General features: G+C 37.8%; 1 protein-coding gene across 7 annotated transcripts in view; it reads right to left on the bottom strand.

The window, feature by feature from the left end:
- LOC115215232 (focal adhesion kinase 1) overlaps nucleotides 1-15,194 on the bottom strand; it is a 234,954-nt gene that overhangs the window by 106,912 nt on the left and 112,848 nt on the right. For all 7 annotated transcript variants that reach the window (XM_036505581.1, XM_036505579.1, XM_036505583.1 and 4 more), the window contains exon 3: nucleotides 1,409-1,584. In XM_036505581.1, coding sequence (XP_036361474.1) covers nucleotides 1,409-1,584 — 176 coding nt within the window. The remainder of the gene's footprint in view (nucleotides 1-1,408; nucleotides 1,585-15,194) is intronic.

Genomic DNA, 15,194 nt, shown 5'->3' with positions numbered 1-15,194 from the left:
GATGGCATTCTAGTACTGCTTAACCTTAACCCTTTTGTTACTGTATTTATTTTGAGATGCTTTGGGCTTCTTTCAATTACTTTAAATATAACAAAGAATTTCGTAAAATGACTCGGTCATCATTCAGCTAGTATTAGGAACATAAATTGTGACTAAGGGTTGGTGGAAGATTTTAATTCAAAACTTTTGAAAACAAGACATTTGTACTCAGAGCCGGTTTCAGCCAGGTTAGTAACGAAAGGGTTAAGTTGCAGTATGATGACTGAATTGTTAAAAAGTTTGCTTCACAACTATGCAGCCCCCCATGGCACCTGGGACAAATGTAATTTTTTTATAGCTTCAAGTTGATCCCATATCTTGTGAATGAAGCTGGGTAGATGGAAACTGCATAGAAGCCAATTGGATGAATCATATCAGTAATATGGACTTATTACTGATATGATTCATCCAATTGGCTTCTATGCAGTTTCCATCTACCCAGCTTCATTCACAAGTTATGGGTCAACTTGAAGCTATGAAAAAAAAAAAAAAGGACATTATCAAAGAAGCTTGAGAGGCGGTTTGATGGAATCTACACTCACCTCCTTATGAGAGCTCAAAATCTCTCGTGGCAGTATCATCCAACCAAAATGCAAATATATGGGAAACTACCACCTGTATCATTTCTTGTGAAAGGTAGGAGAGTCCAGTTTGCTGGACATTGTTGTAGAGCTGAAAATGAGGCAACTTCTACCCTTCTCCTCTGGAAGCCATCTACTCGCAATACCAGAGGGCGCACACTCTCCTACCCTGATGTAATCTCCAGGGATACAGGCATCCAGCAACAGGATCTCCGTAATGCTATGACGGACTGTGAAATCTGGCGTAGCATGGTAAATTCCATTGTCTTGACCACGGTTGAACAATGATGATGATCAGTAATATAAAGGTACAGCCATGTCACACTGTGCCATGTTAACTATGCTTGGGAATTACACTGAGTGTACATTTGTCTGTAGAATACTCAGCCACTTACATGTTAATCCAATGTACATTTAATTCAGTTGGTCCAAACAGTTGAATCCTCATCATTGAAATTGGCAGAAATCATTTCTCCATCCAACCATCTTACGTATACTGAGCATCAACCTTTCAACCATTTGTTTAGCCATAGATTAGACCTAACCCATCAGACCTATTATTAAAAAGTGCTCCAGTTGATACCATACATCTTTATTTTTTAGATATAGCTTACCTAGGGTTACATTATCAAGTCTATCCTTCCTTTTTTTTAAGGTAGGTAGGTTAAACTTGAGACAGCACACATTCTATATGGTTAATATAGTATACCTAGCAGTAACAGAATACATGGTCTCTCAGAATATAAGTATAAAATATAGCAAAATAGTAAACAGCGTTAAACACTTACCTCCACACTTCGTAAGGATGTTTCAGATTATATTTCTCTTGAACTTGGAACATGGTCAGGTCATTATGCAACCAAAAGCTCTCTCGCGATTGTGTATGTACCAACTTCAGAGCATAACATCGGGAATAAACTGACTCACTCACATTTAGACGACCAACAACCAGCCGAATTATATCCTTGGGAAAAAAAAGGAAAAAAAAGACATAAATGAATGAAGCATTTATAAAGGTAAGATCCTGCCCGGTTTTCTTTAGCTTGATCACCCACCCTTCGTCTGTTGTAAGGTAATCAAGAGAATTTCTAGACCTTTTGTGATTAAGTATATCCATCAGTGAGTGAATGAGAGATCAAACATTACTGAGTTCAAGATGAGACCAAGTGGATTATTCAACAACTCTGGTCACCACTCACAGGAAGAACTGAGGTTAGCAAGCCTCTTGTGCATTCTACAATGTTACCATCACCAAATTTTAGTTCCATTAATTTCATATCAATATATTAACATATTTAATATGATTATTCTTATAATTGCTAAAGTGTTAAACAGACAAGAAACCATACTATTCTATGAATGCATCAATATAGCTAACACAGAATTATAATAAACTAAAGTGTTAAACCTGAGACAACATATATCATTCTATACAGTTAGTATATCTAAAAGTAACAGAGTGTAATATTTCCTAAGCTATAAGAATGAGGGACAAGTCAAAGTGTTTCATGGTCTTTAACCCTTTAGCATTTAAACCGGCCATATCCGGCCAAAAGTATTCTGTCTGTTTTATGGTCAAACTGGCCAGATCTGACCTCTCACACCAACCCTACAATGTCGTTTTAAAAATTAATAGCTACCTCATCAAAATCTCAATGCTACAAGATAATGCATGATTAGTTCAAAACAATGTGGATAAAAAAGGATTAATTTTGGCAGAATAATGTGAACACTAAAGGGTTAAGGGGGTAATTGTTTCTCAGGATGCTAGACCATCAAAAAAATACTCTCAAATGATTTTGTACTTATTTCTCAGACAAATAGGCCAACTGAGATTTGTAGAATCAAGTATACTTCCACAAATGGGTAACAAAAATGCCTGTAATGAAATTTGAAACCCTGTTTATAGACAGTTCAATACAGCACCAATGTCACCAATTAGCTTCCATGGTTGTGATTGTTTAGCCCTAGGTGAGCTCTGATTGAGTAGACCCTAAGATCAAATCTTTCCAGATATACCATTTTGTCTTATTTACAGGAATAAGCATTTTTGATACATTATTCAAAGTGTCCTCAATTTTTCAAATGGCAGGATGTGACATGGGGGAGATTGGACTTATTTTTAGCATACAGAGGCTCCTACAGTAGGTTGTAATGCTGACTAAACAACAAAAATAAGTGATGGCAGTGGACAAATTCATTAATCTGTTAGTTTACTGAAACATCTATGATTGCTTCCTATTCATGTAGAATGTCTCAGAAGTAAATCAGTCAAGACAGAGACAGCTGCCATTTCACAAGCTATACTCACAGACTGAGTTAAACTCATCTGCTAAATAACCACTTATCAAATTTTGCAGTACTTTGCCACTACTTAAAGTGATGAGTGGTTCCAATGTGCGATACCTGTTTTTTGCACAGTGGACTGAACCTGCATCTTGGCCACAGACACAACACACTGGAAACAAGATCAAAATAAATCAGCTCCAATTATTTCTCTATTCTTGCTCACAACATCATAAGCGGAAAGTGTAACCTCTCGAAAGAGCTGTTCTTCACTCCTGCTCCAGAGCGTCAGCTGCGGGGTCACTCCGAAAAGCTCTATCTGCGACGATTTCATCTCAATTGAAGGAGAGGGGCTTTCTCCATCCGGGTTGCGGATCCGTGGAATAAGCTGCCGGACAAGATAGTGAAGATGCCGACGACCGCTAGGTTCAAAGTCTCTTTTGACCAGAAATGGCCTGAACTCTTTGCATGAACACCCTCCCTGTACATAACTCCATGTCCCCCTACATGGCCTTGCTTTTTGCTTTTTGAGCCAAAAAATTAACTAACTTAACTTAGTCCTTTATTTACTCAACTACTGGCATTCTTCAAAGAAAGATGGAGAAAGCATTAGAACAGCGGTTCTCAAATTGGGGTCCACAAAGTGATTTTAGGAGGACCGGGAAGGGACACTGAATTGTCATGAAAACAGGTGGCCTGAGACAGCTAAGTTTTAAAATTTCAAGACTTTCTTGTTTTGCATGCTATCATCCTTTTTTTGCTGTTGACTTCAAAAACACATGCCACTCATACACACTCATTTGCTAATCACGCTTGTTGTACAAGTGTGACTGGCCAATGGAAAATATGCAGCTATAATGGTTGATCATGCATGTGCTGTCGGTATTCTATGCTCACATGATTCACCACTCCACTCATTGGTGCATGTTCCTGCATGACTTTGCCCTTTGCCAGACACCCTTTCTCATCCCACATGATGGCTGGGCTTTATAAGGCATGGTTGTTTTTCATGGCAACGAGTTCTGACAGAACTGTCTTTTCGATGGTTATCACTTCACAGACAATAACAATGCTCATATGCACTTTGGATTTCTTCTACAATTAATAGTGAGAGGCAAGCTTTATTGTTAATTAGTGCACCCCATGGTAAATGACAAATGCAAAATAAATATAAAATGTGGTTATATTAAATTGATTTACTGAATTTTATGTTTTTTATAATGCCTCCAAAAAAGAAAAGAAAATATGACAAATCTTATTTGAAATTCAATTTTACTGTAATAAAGTATGACGGAGAAGGAAAGCACAGCGTATTTTGTGCTCTGAGATTTTGGTGTCTACTTCACTAAAGCCCAGCGAGTTAAAGAGGCTCTTCGAAAACAAAGCAGCCTGAATCAATAAACAGAAATGTCAACTTCTTCAGACATGAAACCGACAGATGGACAAAGTCCAAACTTGATGACACAGGAATGTTTGTTGCTGGACATTACAGCTGGTTTAAAAGCATCCTATGAGATTTCAAAGAAAATAGATGTTGCCAAAAAGCCCCACAATACCGGTGAGGAGTTGGTATTGTCTTGCTGCAAAGATATATCTAATGTGCTAGGAAGTTCAGAATTTCAAAAGCTGAAGCATGTCTCCCTCCCAAACAATACTGTTAGCAGATGAATAACTAAGCCATCTGATAAACACTCTGTCGCAGTTGATCTCTAAGATTCACAATTCGCTTCTTAACTTTTTCATGATCCTGCTTGAGGAAACAACAGAGGTTTCCAATTTAACCCAACTTTGCATCTTTGTACGTTAACCATCATCTGGAGGACAAGTTCCTATTTTGCGGACCCCTTAGCACCAAAACAACTGCAAGGGAAATATCTAACAAAGAGGACAAATTTTTTGAGACACATAATATCAACTGAGAGCATGTCATTGGTGTGTGCACCGATGGTGCTCTGGCAATGCTTGGTTGCCATTCCGGTTTTCAGGCTTTGGTGAAAGAAAAATCTCCAAGTGCTATTGGTACACACTGCATAATTTACTGACAAACACTAATGGTGAAAACCATGTCTGGTGAGTTAAAAAAACGTTCTGAATTACATGTTTACAGTGGTAAACTTCATCAAAGCGAACATACTCTACTTGTGTCTGTTTGCTGAGTTGTGCGAAGAAAGTGATTCTGAATTCAAAACGTTTCTATAGCACTGGAGAGGAAAAATAATGAAGAGGGTCCTCCTTCAGCAAAAAGAAGTCCACTATATTTTACAAGATATCAATTGAGATTTGCACACCAGATTCTCTGATGTTCATTTTCTGAACTGCTTGGCACTTTTGGTAGTCATATTCGAGTCAGTAAATGCCATCAATCTTTCACTGTAAGGAAAGATATAATCATGCTTCATTTCTCATAAAAAACTGTTTTCAAAATGAAGCTTGAACTTTGGCAAAATCCAGTTGGATAGAAAGAACTTTGCATCTTTTCCTCAACTAAACGTGTTTATTGATGAAAACGAGCTTCAAGTCAATGACGATATCATTGAACTCATGAAATATGTCAATACTTGGCAGAGAAATATTCTCTTTATTTTCCTGATTTTCATGACTTTGACAATTACTTCCACTTTATCAGGAACCCCTTTGTAATCTCTGTTAGTGATCTGCCAACAGAAGACAATTCAAGAGCAGTCCATTGTTTTAATCAATGATCGAGGTGCAAAACGTCTTATCCATGAAATGTGCTGTTCTGACTTTTGGATTGAAATGGCACGGTCATATCTTGTTGTCACAAAGATGTCGTTTAAAGTAATGATGCCATTTCCAACCACCTACGAGTGTGAGACTGCATTTTCCATTCTCTTTGCTATCAAAATGAAATCACGAGATTGACTGGATGTCACACCAGAAATGAGGGTTGCCCTCTCTAAAACAGAACCAAACATAGAAGAGCTGGTGGTTACCTTACTGAAAATAAAACAACAGTGGATCTGTTTTTGTGAATAAATAAATTCTTATATAATTTTTGTTGTTATGTTACGTATTAGGGATTCAAGAAAAAGGATGGCAAACCTTCAGGAGGAGGAGAAGTTGTTTTTACTAAAATTGTGGTTTTGCAGTTTTCTGTGCATACTAGTTGTCCAATTGGCCGAAACTTTTGTACATTTTGGGATGTTATTAAAATTCTTCTGTTGAAAATAGCTAAATTGGTTGAAATACACCCCTTGGATAATCAATATGAGAAATGACCTGACAATGGGGAGGAATAACATCTTAAACATGGTGAAAGGGGAAGGTGATGCTAAAAGCTTGAGAACGACAATTATCATCATCATCATCATTTAGTGTCCGCTTTCCATGCTAGCATGGGTTGGACGGTTCAACTGGGGTCTGGGAGGCCAGAAGGCTGCACCAGGCCCGGTCTGATCTGGCAATGTTTCTATGGCTGGATGTCCTTCCTAACACCAACCACTCCATGAGTGTAGTGGGTGCTTTTTACGTGCCACTGGCACAGGTGCCAGACAGGGCTGGCAAACAGCCACAGTCGGATGGTGCTTTTTACGTGCCACCAGCACGGGGGCCAGGCGAGGCTGGCAATGGCCATGATCGGATGGTGCTTTTTACGTGCCACCGGCACAGATGCCCGTCGGGGCAGCGCTGGCAATGGCCACGTTCGGATAGTTCGCTTATGTGCCACCGGCACTGGTATCACAGCTACAATTTCCATTGATATTGATCGATTTCCATTTGATTCTGATTCTCACTTGCCTCAACAGGTCTTCACAAGTAGAGTTTTGTGTCCCAAGAAGGAAGGGTATGCATAAGTGGACTGGCTACATCCCAGGTAGAGGCCATGGGTTATGGCCTCACTTGTCCTGCCGGACAAGTTATGTATATATATATATATATATATATATATATATATATATATATATATATATATACACACACACACACACACACACACACACACACACACAGAGTACTTTTCAGTGTATGATCTGTGGTTTCTTTCTACCAAATGGGCATAAATGGGTCTTACGCAGTTGTTCATATTGGATGCTGGGAATATTTTCAGACTGTTTTCATTTCTCATCTGTTTTGTAACAAATTGATCAACTGATTCCCCATATTTTCATGTCTATGTATTGTATCCCAATGGTGTATTGTGTGGAATGGGCAGCGCAGTTCATAGTCTGGAAATTACCAGACACAAATGTATGTCATTTTTTCCATGTTAATTATCCTGCATATAATAAGGACCACGAATCAACGAAAAAACTGTAAAGGGACGAGCATATAAAATTTTTTGGAAAATTTGAGAACCACTACATTAGAAAGATAAAGGTCCTTTTGTTGAAACAAGTTTATCATAATTATTATTATAAATTACTAATAAGTGCTATATAGTACACATGTTAATGAATGAAGAAAAAATACCAAAAGGAGAGTAGATTTCTATGAATAATATAATTAATGGAAAATTTAGTGCACACTAATTATAGGCTTCATGAGAAAATATACAATTAAGCACTCGTGGATTAATTGTAATTAACCCTATATTGCAGGAAGAACAAAAAAATATTTAAAGAAACACCAAAGTAACACAAAGATCTGAACCTCGTAATCAAACTTTAAATTTGAAAAAATTCAAATGGAAAGAAATTAGCAGATTGTAAATTTATAAATGAGCAACAGGTGTGAGGAAATTTTAGGAGGGGCATGTTGATAATAACTAATTAAACCAGAATCGAGCTGAACTGGCCAATATAATTTGTATGATTATGCATCATTAGTAACATGATTAATTAAATACACAAACTGTGTACTTTGGGTAATATAAGATTTATACCCAGAATTTCAAATTATAAACCTTGTCATGAAATGTAAACAAATGTTTGTTTGAGGGCAACAAAAATAGTGGAATTGTCCTGACTGGTTTCATCTCTGGAGATTCACTGGAAGACAAGTAAATACTTACAAGCCAAAAGTTGTTAATCACTCTCTGGTGAGAAAATGAAGGTACATGTTCTTCAATTAATCTCCAAAAGAGATGTAACTTGTCAGGACAAATCTAATATTTTCTCACCCACAAAAAAAAAAAAAATAAATAGGTTTACATATTTCATTGAAGTTTATTACTTTAAACAAAAATATATAGCGTGGTATATCAGTATGTTTGCACAAAAAATGCTAGTAATTTTTTGTCTCTTCTTTGAATGGGTGGAAAATTTTTATAACAATATAAAATAAGGAACAATATTTCATCTCATTTCAAGGACTCCTAGACCTAGAAATGCAGTTGAAACATTTTTGCATCACAAATTGATTTTGCAAAAACTGTGAAATAGGTATACAGATAAACTGACTTTGAATTTAAACATTATATAGAATGTTAAAAACCATTAGTCATAAAAGAGATTATGAATGTTAAACCATAAGTCACTCTTCCTTATCATAACAAGCATTATTACATTCCCAAAGACTGAGCCTTTAGATTCGTTTTTGTTACAGTCCATGTATTAAGATTTGTTATATCTAAAATATTAAAAACAAAATACAACGAAAAAGGAGCAAATGAAAGGTACCAAATGTCACAACCAACCGACTACGTAATGTTTAAAGTTCAGACACCACCACCTCCATCACAATTTTATGATTGCAAGATCAAATATCCTAACCTATTTCTTTACTACCCACAAGGGGCTAAACACAGAGGGGACAAACAAGGACAGACAAATGGATTAAGTTGATTATATCGACCACAGTGCGTAACTGGTACTTAATTTATCGACCCCGAAAGGATGAAAGGCAAAGTCGACCTCTGTGGAATTTGAACTCAGAACGTAATGGCAGACGAAATACCGCTAAGCATTTTGCCCGGTGTGCTACCGTTTCTGCCAGCTTGCCGCCTTTTATATATCCTAACCACTGAGCCATATCCCTTCAGAGCATGTGTGAGTGTGTATGAGAGAGAGTGAGTGCATTTGTGTCTCTTTGTTTCACAGTTTGCTAATTGTGAACAAATATCACTATCATTTAAGTGCTGTTGTTCATTTACTCTTTACTCTTTTACTTGTTTCAGTCATTTGACTGCGGCCATGCTGGAGCACCGCCTTTAATCGAGCAACTCGACCCCGGGACTTATTCTTTGTAAGCCCAGTACTTATTCTATCGGTCTCTTTTTGTTGAACCGCTAAGTGACGGGGACATAAACACACCAGCATCGGTTGTCAAGCAATGCTAGGGGGACAAACACAGACACACACGCACACACACATATACATACATATATATACATATATACGACGGGCTTCTTTCAGTTTCCATCTACCAAATCCACTCACAAGGCTTTGATCGGCCAGAGGCTATAGTAGACGACACTTGCCCAAGGTACCATGCAGTGGGACTGAACCCGGAACCATGTGGTTGGTAAACAAGCTACTTACCACACAGCCACTCCAGCGCCTATTTGCAATCTTTCATGAAAATACACTCTGCCATTGTGTTGTATCATACATTTGAACAAGACCTAACAGAGTGGGTTTTTTTTTTTATGTTACTTAACCAGAAGAGGAAGAGTAGTTTCCCTGATCCTCATCAAAATCTTTGAGATTGGTAGGGGAAAGGAGGAAGTCATCTGCAAACTTGAGACCTCCTAACCTGAATGTTATTAAGTCTACCACTTCAGAACAGGAACAGTCTCTCTGATAGATTTCTGTATTGCTTTCACTCATGAGGCTTTGATAGACTAGAGACTATGGTAAAAGATACTTGACTAAGGAGCTATGCACTGATTTGAAACCTGAAATAACATGTTTACAAAGCAAACCTCTTAATCACACAGTCATAGAAACAGCATGCAATCATAACAAAATTCATTCAGGTAGATTTTCTATTAACAAATACTCTTCTTTTCACCAGACTTAACCTGTTTCCAATCTAATTAATATTTCCCTACATCCTTCAAACACAACCAGCACAATGACGCAACAGATTTTCGTGAGAGATTACAACTGGACAACGACACTTGAATAACAGTGACATTTATTCACAATTAGCACGTCGAGACACAAACAACAAATGCACTCTCTATCTCTATGTCTCTCTCTGTCACACACACATATTAATAGTGAAAGCACGTGGCATAGTGATTAGGCTTGCAATCAATAAAATCCTAAGTTTGGTTCCTAGACTGGGTGGCATGTCGTGTCCTTGAACAAGCTACATAATTTCACATTGCACCAGTTTACTCTGCTGGAAATGAGTAGTAGCAGGCTGCAGTTGTCATATCTGCTTTGATAGGTCAAGAATGGGAGGGCTGAGAAAATGTTTGTCTGCTTCTGACCAGGCAGGCACTGAAAACAATTAGTACAAGTGTGGTACTAGCTGTCAGGGACATACTTACTGTTAAGCACCCACACACACCACACAAACCAACTCACAAGGCTTTGGTCAACCTATCGCTATAGTGGAAGACACTAAGCCCAAGGAGCTCCATTGTAGGACTGAACCTGAAACTACTAGATTGTGAAGTGAACCTCTTACCTATTTCTTTACTACCCACAAGGGGCTAAACACAGGGAGGACAAACAAGGACAAACAAAGAGATAAAGTCGATTATATCGACCCCAGTGCGTAACTGGTACTTATTTAATCGACCCCGAAAAGATGAAAGGCAAAGTCGACCTCGGCAGAATTTGAACTCAGAACGTAGCAGCAGACGAAATACCGCTAAGAATTTCGCCGGGCGTGCTAACGTTTCTGCCAGCTCACCGCCTTACCTTTTACCGAACCTAAAACTACTTGGTTGTGGAGTGAACCTCTTATCAACACAGCCATGCCTGTTTACAGAAGGAAGCACAGTTACCTAGTAGATAAAAACAATTACTAAATTTGTACAAATCATCCCCAACCATGCTAACATGAGAAAGCATAGATGTAAAACTTTTTTTTTTTGACCAAGTGTCCCTAATATCCATTGATAGATACTTCTAATCATGCAATGTTTAGCAACTATGCTTATAATCTGACAACAGATGCATAATATATACAGTAGGGCACACAGCTAATCTATGTATACACTGAATGTGTATAGCACAGTGACAAAGTAGGGCACACCGTTAATTTATATAAAACAATCTGCTTCAAAGAGCAATTTGTGATAATTAAGATAAAAAAATTTCAGTTTCTGACTGGTGGAATCCATGACCTCATCTCATTACTGTAATGAACAAAGTGAGACCAACGTATAATTAGTGACTGGCAAAGGAAATATTTATTTCAGACTAATTTACTCATTATTTTTGTTTTTAGAAAAATGTTACAAGCAGTTTGGCCTCTATTCGTTATCAGGTGCTAAAATTACTTTACACATACATCATCATCATCACTTAATGTCTACTTTTGCATACTTGCATGGATCAAACAGAATTTGCTGAGGTAAATTTTCTATAGCTGGATGCCCTTCCTGTTACCAACTTTCACTTGTTTACAAGCATGGTAATATTTCCCACGGCCAGATATGTTTTTCACAGAAGGCTGGAAATGAACAACACATATGATGGAGACGCTCATCTACAACCATCATGTGATGTCAGAAGGAAGGTACGCACAAGTACTCTCACATGCACACACACACACACACACAAGGGGTGGCCTGCAAGAGTCCTGTACTGATGCCATGTAAAAGTGCTTGTGCTGGTGTCACATTAAAGGCACACACTGTAAAATGGTTGGCATTAGGAAGGCAGCATCTAGCCAGAGAAACCAAGCCAAATCAGACTGGAACTTGATGTAGCTCTTCCTGCTTGCCAGCACTGGTCAAACCATCCAAGCCATGCCAGCATGCAAAATGAACATTAAACGCTGATCACACAAAGCTTCTTTCAGTTTCTGCTTACCAAATACACTCTCAAGGCTTTGGTTAACCTAGAGCTATAGTAGAAGACTTGTCCAAGACATTATACAGTGAGGCTAAAACTAAGACCACATAGGAAACAAGCTTCTTAACTCCTCTCTCTCATTCATACACACACACACACACACACATATCCACATGTTAGAAGAATAAAAAAAATAATTGCTTTTATTCTTTGTTTGTGTGTGTGTTTATGTCAAGTTACAATAAAACAGTTTAATATTAAACTGAAGGATTAGTCAACGATTTTAGTAGAGCTCATATTATACTTTCACCCCTCTTCGTTTAAGAGTATAGGAGTGCATGTCTATGCATGCTGGCATGTGTGTATATAAGACCTCATAAATGGATGTCTAGAATATATGTACAAGCGTGTTCAGGCTAGGAATGAACTTCAGAAACATTTTTTTTATATGCATCTCACTGATATAATAGATAAGAATGTTACAAAACTTAATATTCCTGACTCTTTAATCTAATTTGGAGTTTCATGTGACTGCAGCCATCAACCACCACCAAACAAGACACAAAATAATAAGTCTTTATGCAGGTGTTCAACTTGCTAAAAGTAGCAGCCAAATTTCCCTCAAATCATACATCATCTTAATAAGAATACACTGCACGATGTAGTCCCTAACATATACACAAAAAGATGGGATGACCAAGGTTGGAACACTGCTTGATGCAGGTCAACCAAGGGTTAAACAACAACATACCTATTGGATCAATGATAAAGGAGCTAAAAATAGCAAACCCCGTCTCCTTCAAATGCGCCACTAATGCGCCACTCATGTCTTTATTCAAATTTGTTAAGTACTCACATTTATAACATCAATTAAATTCAGACATTTCCCAACCATAAATCTACAGAGGACCAGTACTCATATCGTATTAACAAAGCACTTAGCATTGGATTATTACAAAGAAGTGTTCCTATGAAAAGAATTTAACTGGACGCTTCAAGCCAAGGAAGTGCAATGCATTGCTAGAATGGCTTACGGCAGTGAGTCATACCGCCAGAACTCACCTCTTCACAGACACAAGATAGCGTTGGCAACAGGATATAGTAAACAACTTGCAGTTAGTTTTCCAATATCTGAACTGAATTCCCAACCAAGATATCCGATCTCACGTAAACATTAATAGGCATGAGCAAGAGCCAGAGTGACAGTGAAATTTAACAACCTTAACCCTTTAGCATTTAAGCCAGCCATATCAAGCACCAAATATTCTCCCTGCTTTATGTTCAAACTAACCAGATTCAGCTTTTCGTACCTACCCTAGAATGTCATTCTAAAAGTAAACAATAAAATCATCGAAATCTCAAAGTTACAAGGATAAAGCAGGATTAATTCAAAACATCATCATCATTGTTTAACGTCCGTTCTCCATGCTAGCATGGGTTGGACGGTTTGACCGGGGATCTGGGAAGCCAGAAGGCTGCACCAGGCCCAGTCTGATCTGGCAGTGTTTCTACAGCTGGATGCCCTTCCTAACGCCAACCACTCCGTGAGTGTAGTGGGTGCTTTTTACGTGCCACCTACACAGGTGCCAGGTGAGGCTGGCAACGGCCACGGTCAGATTGGTGCATTTTACGTGCCACCAGCACGGAAGCCAGTTGAGACAGCACTGGCTTCGGCCACGATTTGGATGGTGCTTTTTACGTGCGACCGGCACAGAAGCCAGTCAAAACAATGTGAATAAATAAGCATTACATTTGACAGGGTAATCTGAACGTTAAAGGGTTAAAGTCTCAAATGAGATCACTTATGTAAGTTACAGTGGAATGATATGCTCTGAGTAGAAAGATCCATCTTGAAAGGTCAATGCTCCTCAGCTGCAACGTCAATGTTTTAGTCAGAAAAAGAGGCAATACCCATGACCTTTTACAGGACATCCAAGACTGGGAAGGAGGGTCTTCAAACCAGAAGCGTACCTCAAATACTTGCAACAGAGTGAGGCCTTCTAATGGCACTCAGGGTATTTAACCCTTTCATTACCATATTTATTTTGAGATGCTCTGTGTTTCTTTCAACCATTTTAAATATAACAAAGAATTTAGAAAAATAACTTAGTCACCATTAAGCTAGTGTTAGTAACATAAATTGTGACTAAGGTTTGGTGGAAAAATTTTAATTCAAAACTTAAGAAAAACAAGACATTTGTACTACAGAACCAGAGGTGGTTTCGGCCGGGTTGGTAATGAAAGGGTTAAACTGGTCATATCCATCCCAAATATTCTACCTGTTTTATGTTCAAACCAGCCAGATTCAGCCTCTCACACCTACCTTACAATGTCATTCTAAAAATAAACAATGATATCACTGAAGTCTTGAAGCCATGAGACAATGCATGGTTAATTCAAAACAATGTGAATAAATAAACATCACATTTGACTGAGTAATCTGAATGCTAACGGATTAATTAAACCAGGCAACAGATTAAGCCTACTGCTCAAATAAGCCACAATGGGATTTGAAATCAGAATGCAAAGGACCTTATTAAATACCACAAGGCATCCGGTCAAATTTTCTTATAGTTCCACTAATTCATTGTCCTGGATTGGTACTTTTTTTCTTATTGATCCAAATGATGAAAGTGAAAGTAGACCTTTAATGACCTTTGAATTCAGAATTAATAGAGTGGGAATAAATATTGTTGCATGAAGCAAAATGAAAATATTTTCTCTGGATAGGACCCCATTGTAGACAGGTAACATTCCCCAGGTTATCTAGCACCTATTCTTACCAATAGATAAGTGAACCCAAGGTGATGTAGTTAAAAAACACTAGAACTAGAGATAAACTTCCTCCTCCCGCTCTTATACAAGACACGAGTATATCACTATATATATATATATATATATTTTTTTTTTTTTTTTTTTTTTTTTTTTTCCCCCCCAGATAATCTGATGCAACCTAATCCTACCAACATTACTGAGGTAATGTAGAATATAGTGTTCTGCATAAAAACAATGAAATGACAATGGTGAAGTCAAATACCTGGGGCCTGATAAAACACCTCATTGCTCTAATAATGACAACAAACCACAAATTAAGGTGGACATCACACCTAGCTTAGTTTGTTTCATTCATAAAGCCAGTTCCACACCTATTTCACAGTTGAGTGGCTCGCAATAGGAAAGAGCACTCAACTGTGAAAACAACAAATTAACCCAAACAAACCAAAAGAGAACATCCCACCTATGTTACCATGGAAACCATGTAACATTGAAATGAATAAATAAATAACTAGGATGTATATAATAGTTTTTTCAGGACACAATTACAGTGAGATTAAAGTTCTAAATATCTGCCCACATGATTTTAAAGTTCAAATACTACCATTACTGCATAAGGGCTTATTGTGTCCTAACC

Source organism: Octopus sinensis, linkage group LG8 (assembly GCF_006345805.1).
Source record: "Octopus sinensis linkage group LG8, ASM634580v1, whole genome shotgun sequence".
NCBI lineage: Eukaryota > Metazoa > Mollusca > Cephalopoda > Octopoda > Octopodidae > Octopus > Octopus sinensis.
The sequence above is the reverse complement of the archived record's forward strand: the minus strand, read 5'-3'. Positions and strand labels throughout refer to the sequence as shown.